Source organism: Accipiter gentilis, chromosome 25, assembly GCF_929443795.1.
Source record: "Accipiter gentilis chromosome 25, bAccGen1.1, whole genome shotgun sequence".
Classification (NCBI taxonomy): Eukaryota; Metazoa; Chordata; class Aves; order Accipitriformes; family Accipitridae; genus Astur; species Astur gentilis.
In genome coordinates, this window is record NC_064904.1 from 17,701,098 (window position 1) to 17,716,930 (window position 15,833).

Genomic DNA, 15,833 nt, shown 5'->3' on the forward strand with positions numbered 1-15,833 from the left:
ATTCTTCTTGATTTGAAATGCATAAAGCCCAGTAGGTCACATGCTGGGTTACCAGAGTACAGATGTCTTCCAGTTTTGTGAAGAGTTCTTCTGGTTTCTTACTTAATTTTTTTCAGAAGTAAACTTCAGATCAATTATGTTACCACCTAACAGTTTTGTTTGCCAGGCTACAGTTAAAAATCTATTAAAATAGCTATTACCAAACATTTTTTTTAAGCAATCAAAAATTTAAAAATTGGCTATTTCAGCCATAATCCAAAAAATCCCCAACCCATTCATTTTTAGAAGCTTGTAGAAGATTATGGTCCAGAATCTTAATTGCTCTTGCTGTTTTATTACAGGAAATATGAAAGTGACATGTGCAAAGGTATTTTGATTACAAATTACTTACAGAGATTGCAAAATAAGTCAGACCTCTAAGGGCTTTCTGCAATTTCACTCTCAGACTAAAAACATCTGAACTTTCTTTTCATATACTTCAAAATATTCCCTCTGGCAGGCTCTGCACTGCAGTGCTCTACACGAGTGTGAACGGTTGGATGGCATGCTCTGGAAGACAGTCACATACTCGGATACCCAAGCAAGTATGTCTACAAAATGCAGTGACATACAGATGTCCTGGATGCCTTATGAAATTCCATCATCCTGGGACCCGTCAGTTTTAACACACCACCACAGGTCCCCTGAGCTTCACTGCCTCTGGAGATTGCTTGAGGACTAGTTCACGTATTTCCGAGCTAGTGGTGTTGCATGATGTAAACATCTCCTAAACACATCACTTGGACCTACGATGTGTACACATGAAGTCTACTCTTCTTTATAAGTGCGTCACTTTCCACGCAGACTTGCAAAAAGCAGCTGGGTTAAAGAGCTGAATGTATGGTTCTCATTTAACAGCCCACGCTGGACAGACAGAGCAAGGGAGTTTGTCCTTAAGAAAAAAACCCTACTGAATTAATGAAGTATAGAGTCAGACCCTAATTGTCATCTTAAGCGGCTCTAGCTTTTAGCTGCTGTGGTTCTTAAGCCTGTTAGCATGGTTTTACTTCAAAAAAATTGCAGCCTTGGCTGCATTCAAAACAACCACCACATATTGTAGGTAGAAAAGTAAGGTTTTACTTCAGTTTCCTGCCATAAGCACAGAGCCAACACTCCAACAAAGCCGTTGTGTGCTGTGCTCTGTCTGAGCGAAAACATCTCTCCGGCAGAATCATGAGGCTTATTTCCAAAAGCGCAGCCAAATTCTTGAAACCTCCAATGAAGGGGTGGGTTGTCACATCGTAGCAGAGAAGTTTTTGCTTGCAGTGCTGCTATTATTCATTTTTCACATCATATATATCTTGAGGTCAGAACACATTTTTTACATACAGCTGAAATTTGGGGTTGAGTCTCTTCATTAGGCCATTTCTAGAAGATTACGAATCTCGGGAACAGAGCAGCCTTTATCAAGCCTTAACCTCAGAGATACTGGCTGTTGTAGCCTTCCTTTTAAAAGCAGATGAGAGAGCAGCAAAAACCTCTTTAAATCCCAGGGCTGCCTGGACAGGCAAACCCCAGTTGCTCTTGTGAAAATGGTTTTGGACGTCGTTTGTCAGAGAACGCCTCCACAAAGGACGGCGTGTAAAGGCCAGCTGGAGCAGGGGGAGGCACGACTGCCCAGTCTCCATTAGTTAAAGTGAGGACTCCAACAGGAAACTGCTCCCCCCTTTCTTTTCTCCTTCTTTTTTTTTTTAAATCAGGAAGGAAGCTTCATCTTCAGAAACAAGCATTCCCTGTGTAATCTCCCTGCTTGCCTGTCTCTAAGAGCGGGTCCAATTACTGAAATAAGCAACAAGCACTTTTAAGAAGTTAATCGTGTATTTACACTGTAACTCAAACTAGTAAATATTTCCCATTTATAATTTTGATTTACATAACAGGGCACAATGGCAGCTGCTAAGTAAATAAAACAATTTTCTCAAGATCTGTAATTATGGTTTTAGGATTATAAAAACAAACTAAAAAACCCCAGAAATTAAGCAACTGCCAGCAAATTCCATGCTTTTTACTTCTACTGACGATACAATGGCCTGACAAGGACAGAAATTGCAGCTGTTATACTGTCTTTAAACACACACAGCTCTGCCTAACTCTTGCAGTATGTACAGTATATAAAACAAGGCCACGATATGCAACCCTGAGATTATTACTTTACTGTACCAACCTGAGTTAGGATGGAGGTCAGCAGATCATCCCATATTAAGTCTAACCTGCTTTGATTACATAATTTTGAGCCAAAACATAAAGGTAATTCTACCAGACCCAGAAAATGCGAGATACACATTTTCATTGTTCGCATATGGTTGATGATTTGTTATTTTGTATTAAAACTACATGCCTATCTGACGTTAAAAAAAGAAAGAGTTAATAGAAAGTCAAAGTCATGCCATACACAAAAAGAAATAGTTACCTCCCTGCGGCCAAAGCATTGGGAACAAAAAAATATGCATTTTACAAAACTGCTACGTATTTTGTGCCACACTCAACAACTTTCACCCAGGTTGTTTAGAACTGTGCTTAAAAACAGTTCTTCCTTCTTTAAAAGCAAAACATAAGTTTCAGATTAGAGAAGAATGACAACACAGATACAAAGGTTCTAAATCTAAATTAAGTTTTTCTAGGTGTAGGGCTTTTTTTTTTTTTCCAAATGACAGCATTCATGATGAAAACCAGAGCACAGTAGTCCACAGACAAAATTTAACCCATCTCCATCATTTACTACTGTTCCTTGCAAATGTTGTCACCAAAAGCACATTTATAAGCGGTATTTCAGAGACGAAGATTTGTTGTATTTTACTTTCAAAATTAGTTTTATGGAAGATGAAAAGTGTTTTAACCAAGTTTTACATTTGCACATTTGCACTGTGACAAAGTGCAGTCCCATATGCAACCTCAGCAGTGAGCAACAGGTCACGCATGACAACTTTAATCTTCACTCACCATTCCTTACCCTATTTTTAAGAAGAAAGCTACATTGGCAGACTGCGTTTCTCAAAATCAGCATGTTACCAGAGTAGCATTACCATTATTTAAATAGTATTCTTCATTTGGAAGACATTCTAGATAACATTTGCTCCATGCTGTTGCCTTATTTGAAAGTTTCCTGGGCTCCTAGTCTTAAGAAATGAATCATATGGGCACTGGAAACATATATTTATATTTAATTATAGGCAGTCTTTGTATCACTGTATTGAGAAGGTGGTGCTGGAAAAACCTGGCCTCTCTTCAGTGCATGAAGTAGAAGGTCTGTTTACTCCTAAAGTATCTAGAAAAATAAGCAAATAAAGTACCTAGTAATGACACTGTTCATGAGCATGAAAACTGCCTGTAAGTCAAGCCCTTTCACAATATAATAAGCAGTAAAATTTAAAAAATAACATTACAATTTGACTGTGGACACCAATCATCTAAATATCCATCTTTATTGGCCAGTTAGGCTTTATTAATGACTTTATAGCTATGCCTCGCCCCTGATAGCAGTGCAAAAATTTACAATGCATTAAAAAAGAAAAAGAAAAAAAGTTTAATGTCTGAGATTGACAGCTTTTGTAAATCCCCCATCTCCTTTATAAAAGAGGTTTGGGGGCAGACAGTCACAATCTGTGGGTTATTCATCACTCACATTAAGCTACCTCCACTCTGCATATACAATCTTGTCCTAGTAATTTCTCTTCTACCCAGCCACTCGCCACACAAACAGCTGGCTCTTTCCAGTTTTTATGTTGTGCTTTAAAAAAGCTGAATCGAGAGCTCCTTAAGAACAGGTAGAGCTGAAGGGAGTCCAGCTGCCTCTGCCAAAGGATCCCCAAAATCAACACAGTGGGGAAAGCAGAAGCTGTTCCTTCTGTTGTGTTGCTCTCAGACATGCACAAGCCACTGAATTATAAAGGGCAACATCTGCCTTCCCTGCCAACCAGAAAAATAAAACAAACTCAGCACATACTGAAGACAGAAAGCCTACATTTCTCCTACCACAGTGCTATATATGTTTCTCCAAGTTGAAATACATGTTTATAATACTCCTTGTTTTCACCTGTCACCATACAGTATCCATGCAATATGTTGACAGCACCCAAAGGCATCAAGACTTTCCGGTCTGATACTGATGCCTTTTATAAAAGAAATGCAACTTTCACACTAAAAAAGAAATGTGAGATAAGAGACCTACTTAAATGACTGTTAATCCAAGTAAGGATGGTCATCCTAGAAGATCCTGTAGTGCATCTGCCAAGTGAACTAACACAGAGTCAGCGGCACATCTACCTGAGAGAGCTGGAATGGTTCCTGACTCCAGCTTAGCTGGCATTGATGTACCAGGCTGAAAACAAGAGTGACTGAGGCGTGTAAATATATCTTATTCAGGAATCTGCCTTTGCAGGCTGTAATCTCTGGCAGAAACTGTAGCATACTCCTGGAGGTAGTAACTCCAACCATATGCTCTGCTGAATAAGAAAAAGACAATGCTATTTCTTACAACACATCTTGTTATATTGACATACTGACGCACATTGTTTAGAACAACTAGGAATCTCAATTTAAATGCATTTGCTATCATTGCTAATGAATAGGCATGTGAATTAAAATAGCACAAGACCATAAAAATCGAACACCTCTTTATTATGACAACATTATGACAGAAGACACTGTGTAAAGGGACTTCAGACTCAATTATATGCATATAAATCAGTAGCAGGTTCAGGAGAGACTATTCTGATCATTTTCTGTGACCTACCACAAGACACAGGCCACAGACCAGCTAAGAACGCTTACTTTCTAGATGCACATCAGTTCTTTTTTATTAAACCATGGGCTCAGAGCTGTGGAACCACTAATTTGTGAGAAACTTCTCCCTCCAGAGAAGAGCTAACTGGAAACAGCCCTCAGGCTGATGTAAGCATTAAGTACATGGGGAGTCTCTGTCCTTAGGTGGCTTGCCCAAGCCCATTAGTTTTTTGTGTGTGTCCCCCATTTATATAAGCAATGTTTGCATGAAAGGGGAAAGCAGGTCAGCCTAGTCAGCTTGCTACCATCTGCTTTTATTCAGAGTTACTCAAGATCAGTGCCAGTGGGATCAGTGCCCATTAAGGGGGTTTATTGTGTGTGTTTATTTTTTGCTCTTTACAATGAAGGCAACAGCAATTACTGTAAGTTTGTAAAAGTGCATACAAATCATAATACACAATACAAAGCTGCTTCAGTCAGATCCTAGCGTGTTTATGAATCCTACACAGGCTGTGAGAAAGACTGCTTTGGCACAACAATTTGGATACACTGGTGCGGAGTGTGTTAGTGTCCAGGAGATCTAAGACTGTATTTAATACTTGCTATCAAGACCATACCCTGCTTGCAATGCACAGCGGCTTCATCTGATTCACCACCCCACAAGAATCTCACACAAAAGAAGCAGCATCACATTCTAGCTTGGCCCCCAGACGGGTTGACAATAGGTGGATTTATACAACTGGAAACTGCAACTGGTAAAAGATCAACGATAGATTGCCAAAGTAGAAATAGCAATTTAGGGCTCTCAGCTAGTACATTCCAACTCTTAAGCGTGGATATGCAGCAGCAAGAGGTACTCTCCTCTTAGTGAGATTTCTGCCTAGGATATGGCTGGCCACTTGAGACAACTACAAAAAAACCCAAACCAAAACAAAAAAACCAACTCCCAAACCAACCAACTATCAACAACACCCCCTCGAAACCCTAAACTGGCAAAAAAACGAAAAAAAAAAAAGGAAAAATATGGAGAAAGTTGCATTGCAGGGATGAGGCAGTGGTGCTACATGCAGCTTAGTAGAACTGTCTGGCAGTCTGGACTGCTTTGGTTCTAGCAGGTAGTTACAAGTGTTTGAAAAGCAAATGCAATTATGAATTGAATTTTTTTTTAAGAAATTCTAATAAATTTGGAAGTAAAATCCTTTACATTATTAAGATACACTCAAGAACAGAAGATCCTCAGAACCCTCTGGTGTCTGTGCAATGTGATAAAGACAGCTGATGCTCAGCAGACAGCCATACTGGGTAACACACGCTATTCTGAGGCAAAAAGGACGTACAGACTCCAGAATGTACATTGGATGCTTTATGCAGCAGTACCATGGGTTTTCAGCTCACAAGTATGAAAAAGGGACTGGTCCCTCATTATTTGCACATTACAACCCCCATGTGTGAGTGAAATAACAGGCTTAATTTTGTCATTGCCCTGAACTTTAGTTTATGATATATAAAACACACTTTGAGGGATGCCACAGGTCACTGGATTAATTCACCTGCAATCCTGTAAAATCTAGGCTTGAAGAGGGAATCAGATGAGATTTCTGGATATTTACCTTGAGCCCCAGTAAATCTGAAAAAAGACAAGTAAAAATCCAAGTGTTTGACAGTCTCCATAGGAAGTAATCCTGTAAGTAGTGATCATGTCAGTTTGAATAAGTCTTTCTTTCCCTATGCACATAAAAAAACCCAACCGGTGCTGGAATTTCAGTGAAAATCCCTGCTGCTGTGTACAGACCAGAGGAGGTACTTTGTACAGGAATACATCCTGAACCTCAGCAAAATAACTTTAAACACAAAGATCTGATCAAAAGGGAGAAAGAAGCAACTGTGAACTGCTTTTACCTGCTCAAGCAATGGGGCTATAGATGCCAGCTTCACCTCACAAACTTAGAACTTCTGACCGGGAATATTCCTTAAGCCCACACTGGAAGATTTCCTGCTTTATTCTTTTTACTGTACAAGAAGTGAAAAATACCTTCCCTACAAAGATTAACCATACAGACATCCAGCACGGCGCCAAAGTTGATTCTCATGCGGACTGTACAAGGGAAACTTGAAGATATACAAAGCTGTGCAAATTTCACGATGGGTGTAAAGCATCATCTGTATAGGTACCAAGGGAAGACTAAAAGTGGAAGTTTTCTGCCTTTGCACATACCTCCCACAGCAAAAGCCTCAGCACAAGGTCAGAGAAATGTCTTGACGATACTGCAGCAGTGGGAGAGTGCTGTATCCCTCTGTGCCATTTAAGGAGACATGCAGTAAGAGGAGAACTAACTCTCAGCCTCTTAGAAGTTGAAGAAAATTGCTAAGTGAACAAAAACCTACTGCACGTACGTCTGTAAGAAAAGGGCCAGGTGATACATGGTGTGGAACTGGACTCCAGATGAGAATGACTTATACCTGAGCATGCTAGTCTGTAGGAAACCCTCAGACCGCAAGGCAATATGAGCCTGCTTGGTACAGTTTTCTTTAAGTATAAACTGAGGGTTTGGGGGGTTTAATTTCTCTGATTACTTTGTTTACAATTAGTTTAGATGCCTCAAAAAATCAAATTACATTCTAGGACTCTAAAAAACATATGAGGGAGATTTGTGCTTCACCTGCTAGTAGCTCTTGTTGTTCATGCCTTTTGCACAAATAAGTGAGGGGAAGAAATGACAGGTCCAGAAGACCGGAGGATCATTTCCCAGGAAGAGATCTCTTGGGAATAGGTGCAAAGATGTGCACAGTCCCATGAAACCCACACCAGTTCCTGGTGCTTGGTTTCCCAGCACCCTAACTTGAAGCAGCAGAACACACCCATAGCAGAAGGGCATCATTGTCTACAGTAACAATTCTACACAAGACTTTGCCTTAAGCTATGAAAAAACAAACTTCTGTTTTAACATTTTGTCTGAAAAATAACTGAAGTAACTCGGTGGGAAAAGAAGCAACCATAGATATAAATGGCAATTCTCAACAGATAAATAATACTTACAAAAGCCAAGAAATTCAAAATTCCTGTTCCAAACATACTGTAACACAGCTAAATATTCACTTACAGTAATTCAAACTAGAAACTCTGAAGTGTGGCCACTGAGGATTTTATGTAGGAATATTATGCAAAAAGCATAGTTACTACTCAGATGCATGTTTTCTAATGCATGGCTATCATGTAACTGCTATGGACACGTGCAGAAAAAGCTAACGAAAACTCTTTGAGAATTGGTGTTCTAAACCACTTGGAGCACCTAAAAGCTAATCACTACTTAGAGAAAGGACAGAGTTTCTGTGGGAAACGCAGCTTAGCATTTCCTGACTTGCCCAAATGTAAAATATATTAACTGAATTATGTCAATGAGCCATCTGATAGCATGGGGAGGTAACTGTACAGGAAAACCAGAGTCAAAATACACCAGAAATGAGTTCTGAAGAAGCACTGAAAAACTTACATAAACCTCTAACGGGACATTTGCTTGAAAAATGCCATTAATTATAGCTAAGTGATTTCATTACTTCAATTTCCAAGATATTATCTCAGAAATTAGTCAAATTCAAGGAGCAATGTAGCCTATGCAAACTATTTCTACGCCTCAGGTTATGGTGGTACTCTCTACAGTGTGAAAGAATAGCTCTGTTTTGCTTCACGAGCTGCTATTTTCAGGGTGGTATGGACAGTCTTTAGCAAAAGTTTTTAGTGAAATTCAGTCCAAAAAAAGAAACAGCAGGATATTAAGGAGAAAGTAAACTTTCAGTAGAATAGTTAAGAGTTTGACCAAAACAGTTCCAGTTCCAAGGAAAAAAAAAAAAAAAAAAAAAGACCTTTAGCCTTATCCTAATCTTCTTCCTTCCTTGAAGCATCTGTTAGAGATTTGCCTCATGCCACAATAGTTTTAAGAAAAAATAACCCAAAACCTAACTCAGAGCAATTCCTGGCTAAAGAAGAGGCAAAGAAGTATTTAGTTATAGCCATATTTTCAGTATTACAGTTTTCAATACAGCGTAATGTCAATGTTAGCACAAAAGTAGCCCATTTTCAATACTGAACGGAGACTCTGGAAACTTTATTTTTCACACAGACTGTTTTAAGGGCTTCTTGCCCTCTTACTCATTTCTTGCACAGATCATCTCCTCCCACAAGCAATTGTGCAATCTCTCTGTGGCAACAAAGCCAATTGCTTAGTGTCCCAATATTACTTTCCCATGCACTTATGGCTGGCTGAATATAATTCACTAGCTGGAGATAAAAAGGAATTACTATCATGAAGCTGTGCTCTCTAGCTCACATTTTGAGTCTGTGCTGTAGAAAAATAATTAAGTGAAGGTACATCTACTTCTTGGTTCTGAGCCACCCGTATTAAAGTTTAAAAATGCTCTGCAGTCAAGCATTGCCACCTGTTCCTTCATTTTAATTTGAAAATTCTGAATCATGTTCATGTAAGCCTGAAAATGGTTGTATTCTGCAAATATGTGCATTCACCAACCATGACAATTATTATCATATTAAATTTATGAAGATATATGAAAGAATGGTACAAAGATTAAAGGGTATTATAAAGCCAAAAATATATATGCATGTATATTATATACTACAAATATATGTTTTCAAACCACTGTCTCCACTATGTCTAGAGAACGCACACATTTCAATTAATAATACATTCAGGCTTTATTTTCATTTGTAACTTTCAGGAGACATTACCCTTTCAGGCATGATATTCTAACAGTCCTACTGAACTTCAGCTTTCATTAGAAGACATCAATCAACTTTCTTTCAGTAAAAACATATGTTCACTGTAGACCACAAAAATTTTTTAAACAACAAAAGAAAGCCCTATCATACATATATTTATGACCATAGACAAAAGATGAACCAAATCTTGTCATGTATTTATCAATTAAATATAAAAAGCTTTATTTACATCCAACTCTTAAGACTAAAACAATTTCCCTTTTCTCCCAACACCCTGAATTCACACTTCATTTCAGGGCTCTAGATTTTCTAAGCTCTAATACCAGTATAATCACTTACCCTTTCAACTCTGAAAAAATACCTAAATGGTCCTGCTGCTGAAATGTTTCTCCATTTTCAGGCAAGCACTCATAGTGCCTTGCTATCTCAGTAAAGGCAACTGTTTGACATGAAGTTTTTATAAACAGGGTGCTTTGAACTTACAGTAACAGATGTGCTTAATTTTAAAATGTTGTATTTATTTAAACCCACGTATACTTATCATGTTGCAAGTTTTCATTTTCTTTCAAATGATTCCTATTAATTTTTACCCTCAACTTTTTGCCTGATTAAGGTCGCTGTGATGAAGCTTTTAGAGACAAGACCTTCTGGTTAAAACCGACAGACAGTTGTTTCCATTTGCAAATCCTCTAGATTTTTATTGGCTTATTAAATATGTATACTTTGAATGAGATTTAAATTATCCTGGTATATAAATCATCCTTTTTTGTTCCTTTCAAAGAAAATTGACTACTGCCATCTCGTGGTCAAACATTTTCATCTGGCATGTAAACATAGTTGGACTGTGCTCAAATACCTTGTATTACAGTATAGATAATTTTTTTTTTTTTTTTTTTTTTTACGATAAACATTCCAGAAAACATCAGACTCAATAAAAATAATATTTTTCCATTTCCATCCCTCACTGACACCCTACTCAACAATACAGACTGAAGTACATTCTTGTTAACACTTTGAGACAAAGCTGAGGTATAAAATCACGAAGTACAGTGTTAGGAAGACTATCCCCCCTTTCCTCCTCCTCTCTGATGCTTAATAGCAAGTGTTGGGAAGAAGAAAAGGAAGATTCCTATAACCATTATTAAGGAAAGCTGCTTTTAAAGTTGGGAACGGGTCAATCCTGCAAGGCAGACCTGCCACGTAATTTCCTTTTTGGCAATTTAGAGGTCATACTCAGCTTACTGGAAATTCACTTTCCTCAGGCAATTTGGATTTTCTGAACACCAGAGGAAAAATACAGTTCTTCCTATTAGAACTCATTGCAATATTTTCCACTAATTTTAAATAAAAGGGTTAACCCCCATTTTTTAATAAATTAAGTCTTTTTTTACCCACTTTCAAAACACGTTGATAAATGTCCCTACAACAAAACACACGCATGCACTAAGGTGTGACACTTCAGTTCTACAAGCTTTTCCACTAATTGTCCATAGAAGCTAAGTTTTGCATTATTCATAACTTTCTTCATATGTAAACCATGGTTTTGAAATTAGGTTCCAAGTCCCATGACCAATAACATTGGCCTAGGGCTTTTCTTACCACTTATAAATATTTGAAGCAAAATAATTCCATCAGAATTATAATTCGATTAGATGTTTTAAAAAAATTAAATGGAAGCAGTTCAAAGAATTATTTTAAAAAGAGCTTCAAGGAAGAATTTGTCTATACTGGGGTGGAGCAATTATAATTGCATGTATTGTAGACATGCAAGTTTTTAGATTCCTGTTCTTAGCACGTAAGATTACAACTGCTACATATCTTATTCCACCACCTCCACAAACTTATTATCTGCTAAAACAATTAAATATGGCAGTAATATGCACAGTTTATGTCATTCCAACTCTGACTTAAACTACAGGAAAGAAAAAATATTCTCTCCCTGTCATGCAACATACTTAACACTTTTAATACTGTTAAGTAATCTCCAAATAGCATGGTTATGCATAGATAATACATAGCGTCCTCCACAAAAGAAAATCACTGTTACACACTAGCTTGAAGCCCATCCCAAACCAGGCCATTTTAACATTGAAAAATCTCTGGGTTTTTTTTCGCATTTGCATGATCTTAACTTTGTATTATCCTTCAGTTCTCCTCTAGTACCCCTACCTTTTCTCATGCATATGACCCACTGCCATCTCTCACAACATTATGAATATTTTGTTTGCTGAACAGCATTCTATACAGCAATTAAGATTCAGTTGACTACATAATGTGCACACTGTAATACTCTTAGCAAATACAAATTTAAATAAATACTTAACTGCAAGGATTCTGACAACTTACATACAGATACATTTCCGATCCTTTCAGTGCACCCCCAACAATATCATAACTATGTACACAGATTTATACACACTATATATAAATGCTTGGAAATTTTGGGAACTTGGTAGTAATGAAAACCAAAATTTTAAATATCAGAACTTTATTGTACATCAGTATACAACAACATTTAAAAGTGATGTCTTAACTGATATAACTGTTAGCTTATTGACATTGATTTACCTTCTTGTTGCATCTCTTCAGGCTTCCTTCTCACATGAATAACTCGGGGTCTCACAGTCTCAACTTGTGCAGCTCCTTGGCTTTCCTGCTATATATCATACATTAAAAATCACATTACAAGTCTGACTTTTGATGTAAAAGCAAACTAAAATTACGTGGAGCTTCAAGAAACATCCAAAGAGGTTTTTAAAGATTCATTAAAGGATATGCACTTATTCTCCTTTGACTTCAAAAGAATTCAGATCTGAATTAGCCTACTGCAATACTATTTCCTCTAGATGAACATCCAGGGAGCAGTAGGTATGGCAAAGTGCCTTTTAGACCTGAGGATACAGGAGACCCTCAATTTCTACTCAAGCATGTGGTGGAAAGAACATAAGATTTCTCTGGCTTTCTTTAATACCCAGGACTTCTTCCCAGGTATTATCCTCCTGAGTGAAAAGAGAAAGTTGAAAGGGAAAACAAAAATAAAAATTTCAACACAGGTTGGAAAACCCATGCCAAGTATAAAATTTATTTCCTTGACCGTGTTTTTATAACCATTTTCCACTCTTCCTGAAATGCCCTTCAGGACCTAGGCCTGCAACAATGCCTATAGGAAAACAGTTTCTTAGAAGCAACAAACGCTTTGCGTGTTAAGAAGGGAGACATCATATTTGTCAAGTACGCTTGTTATCTTATGTGTTAACTAGAACAGGAATTATGGCCCAAGGACATTCTACTACATGTAGACAGGAAACATGAGAAGTGAAAAACACAGTCATGGAGTCCTAGAAGACTTAAGCATTCTCCATGACAGACAAATTTGAGTTCATCAGTTGTTCTGTTGATTCCATAGATGAATATAAGTTTTTTAATGAGGATTCTTAAAGAAGGAGGAACATGAGAAAGACCATAAATGTTTGCATATCACACAGCATGTGGAGCGTACAGACAGAATTGCTGTATGACGTCTGGAAGAATTATATGCCCTGAGAAGCAATGGCACAGATATTCTCTTGAAGACCTGATGACAAAGTACCAGTGGTATTTTGCTCCCCAAAAGCTAAAAAGGAAAAAAAGGAAAGTATGCTTCAATTTTGTAAGAGAAACCCTCCACTACTGTGGAGGCCACAAGTGAAACAAACAGCCAAAAATACACATGAAAAAAAGAAAATTGTCATGTCTGGCAAACGATAAGCATGGTGCGAACTACGCAGTCAGGGCTTCCCATTTCTTTCGGCTAACAACTGTCTCCTCTAATAATAGGAATCTCAACAGTAATGATATTGCTTCTTATGTAATTAACCTTCATTTAAGCCACTGTTGCAAAAATCAGGAGGAACAAAAAGATAAGCCATTCAGTCACTGTCTTTTCCTCAACGGCTGCATGGACTTGTTTACACTCCCCAGTAGACAAAGCACAGAGTGGGCTACGCTAGTAAACAGCATGTCATCTCTAACAAGCACCAACACAACCTCACCAACACAGTGATGAGCATAGGCTGACAAAAGTGAATATACAAGCACCTGAGATCAAGCTAGCGTCTCCACAAGGCACTATGTGCATGGATAGACCACTTAGGATTGGCACTAACTTGGGCACCTCTACACACCATGATGTTGACCAACCCTCTTCATCGTTTAAAGCTGACAAGATAAGAAAGAGTTGAGATGACTTTCTGAAAGGAGGAAGGTCTCAGGTAAATGTGATCAAAGGCCACCAATCTTACAGAACATTAAATGTAAGCAGCATAACAGTATACTCATGAGTCCATTTGAAGCGTTTTTTGTTTAGTTTTTGATTTTTAATAAGACAAACCAAAAACCAGTTTAAACTGAACTGAGGTGAAAACAGAAGTTGAGAGATAACATATAGATTCATAACCTACAATTATGCATTCCTGAAGATTACAAAAACACGTCTTTTGAAATACTAAAAATGAAAGCTAATGAGAATACCAAAGTGGCAATCCCACTTGAAAAATGTTGATTGTATGAAAACATTCATACTCCTATAACAACATTATGAAAATATTTTGCAACTAACTGATTTTCTAAGATTTTAACAATGCATTTGAGACTGGAAACAATTTAGATTTACCATCTTTGAAATGTTTAGCCACACAAATAGGACTTCAATGTTCATGTTCCTTCCACGATCAAAATAATTTATCTAGAACAGGAAGAGCCCAGTTTCTCCTAGCCATTCTGTTGGTTCTTAGAGCTAAGAGCACAGGGGCAAAGTGGCCACAAGTAACAGTCAATTCGTATTGTTGCACAAGAATGGACAGAAGGGGTCAAACTGAAGATGCATTTAGTCTGGCATTCTGTCTAACAGTGGTTAAAAGCATATATAAATCTCAAAAAAATCCAATGCCAGAAATGGAGGAGCAGCCAAGGAATTTGGGTAGATAAGAAAATTCCTGTATGACTCAAGCCATTTGTTTTGGAGTGAGCGATCAGACAGACTTCACTCCTCAGGACTAAAAGGCATTTGCTCCTGTCCTACGTGAAAAAACAATGTCATTTCTGTTGGTCAAGATCTGATCTACACACCAGTGCCAGGGAGCAAACAAGTAGTACCTATATGGCAGCTCCACATCACTGCCCACAGCTCCCTGAAACGAGGATCGTGTTCAGACAGATTACAGAAACCACCCAAGCTTTGCCATAATAAACCCTAACATCCAGGAGGATCGTATCCAGTTAAATCAGAACAAAGGTCTACCAAACCCAAGGCCCAGCTGAACACCATCTGAAATACAGTGTCTTTTCTCAGGTCTCTCAGCAAACACCATGAGAAGCCTAGCTTTGCTCCTAAACAGATTTGTATGTAGCTGATACAGTTTCTTTTCAGTGAAGGCAAACACTGCCTAGAGATGAAAAACAAGATGTGAAACAACTGATGTGAGAGTCAGTGACTAACTTGGCAAGAAATCTTTTAAGAAGTTTAAAGTGACTGTCACCTTAAACATTGCATAGAATGAATCATTCTGAAAGCCTGAGTATCTCTTGCTCTCTTAGCTGATGTTACCAGAAAAAAAATCTGTTCCCTACAGGCAGGTGACAAAACAGATCCAGCCATAGATCTGAATACAGATGCCATCCCTAACTGAAACTAGGAGAGGGGTTCATAGTTGTTACATGGTAGATAGATACTGTCAAAACAAGCTTTCAAATCATCTGGTACAAGGATATTTTTTTTTTTTCACAGAAGGATGTACACATCTAGTAGAGGATCTTATGGAGCATAGCTTTACCCTATCCAGGACAGACATTCACTGCGGTTATTGCTTATAGGTATGGTCACGTCATAGAAAAGCTAAAAAGTTAGCTAGTGAGAAAGTGTGAGTTAGAGTCTTGCATCAGGAACACCCATGTACAGGAAGAGACTATTTTGTTTGGGGGAAAAAACCAAAACAAACAAAACCACACACACAAAGTTCAGGCATTTGTTTGTTTGGTTTGGAGGGAGGATGAGTTTTACATGCCAGCAGGCAAAAAAAAAAAAAAAACAACCAAAAAAACCAAAACACACTAAAGGTTCAGATGCAAGAAAAAGTTTCTAAAGATAAGATAATATATAACTATCTGTATATTTTCTATGAAAGACACTGTGTCAGATCACCTTACATTTCTTGCATAGGTAAGACTATGTACATGAGTAATCTTATACATGGTACATTATCATTTGCCTGTACCCAGGCAAACAAAAATCAATCCTAACTCCATCAGCTAATTCTCCAGAGCATGAGATGCAGGTATCATTACATTCTTTATCACAGCTAAT

The 15,833-nt window shown here is 37.9% G+C and overlaps 1 protein-coding gene across 11 annotated transcripts in view; it reads right to left on the reverse strand.

Moving 5' to 3' along the window:
• The window catches only part of KIAA0586 (KIAA0586 ortholog), a 74,169-nt gene that overhangs the window by 12,250 nt on the left and 46,086 nt on the right, over positions 1-15,833 (reverse strand). For all 11 annotated transcript variants that reach the window (XM_049828699.1, XM_049828697.1, XM_049828702.1 and 8 more), the window contains one exon: positions 12,062-12,149. In XM_049828699.1, coding sequence (XP_049684656.1) covers positions 12,062-12,149 — 88 coding nt within the window. The remainder of the gene's footprint in view (positions 1-12,061; positions 12,150-15,833) is intronic.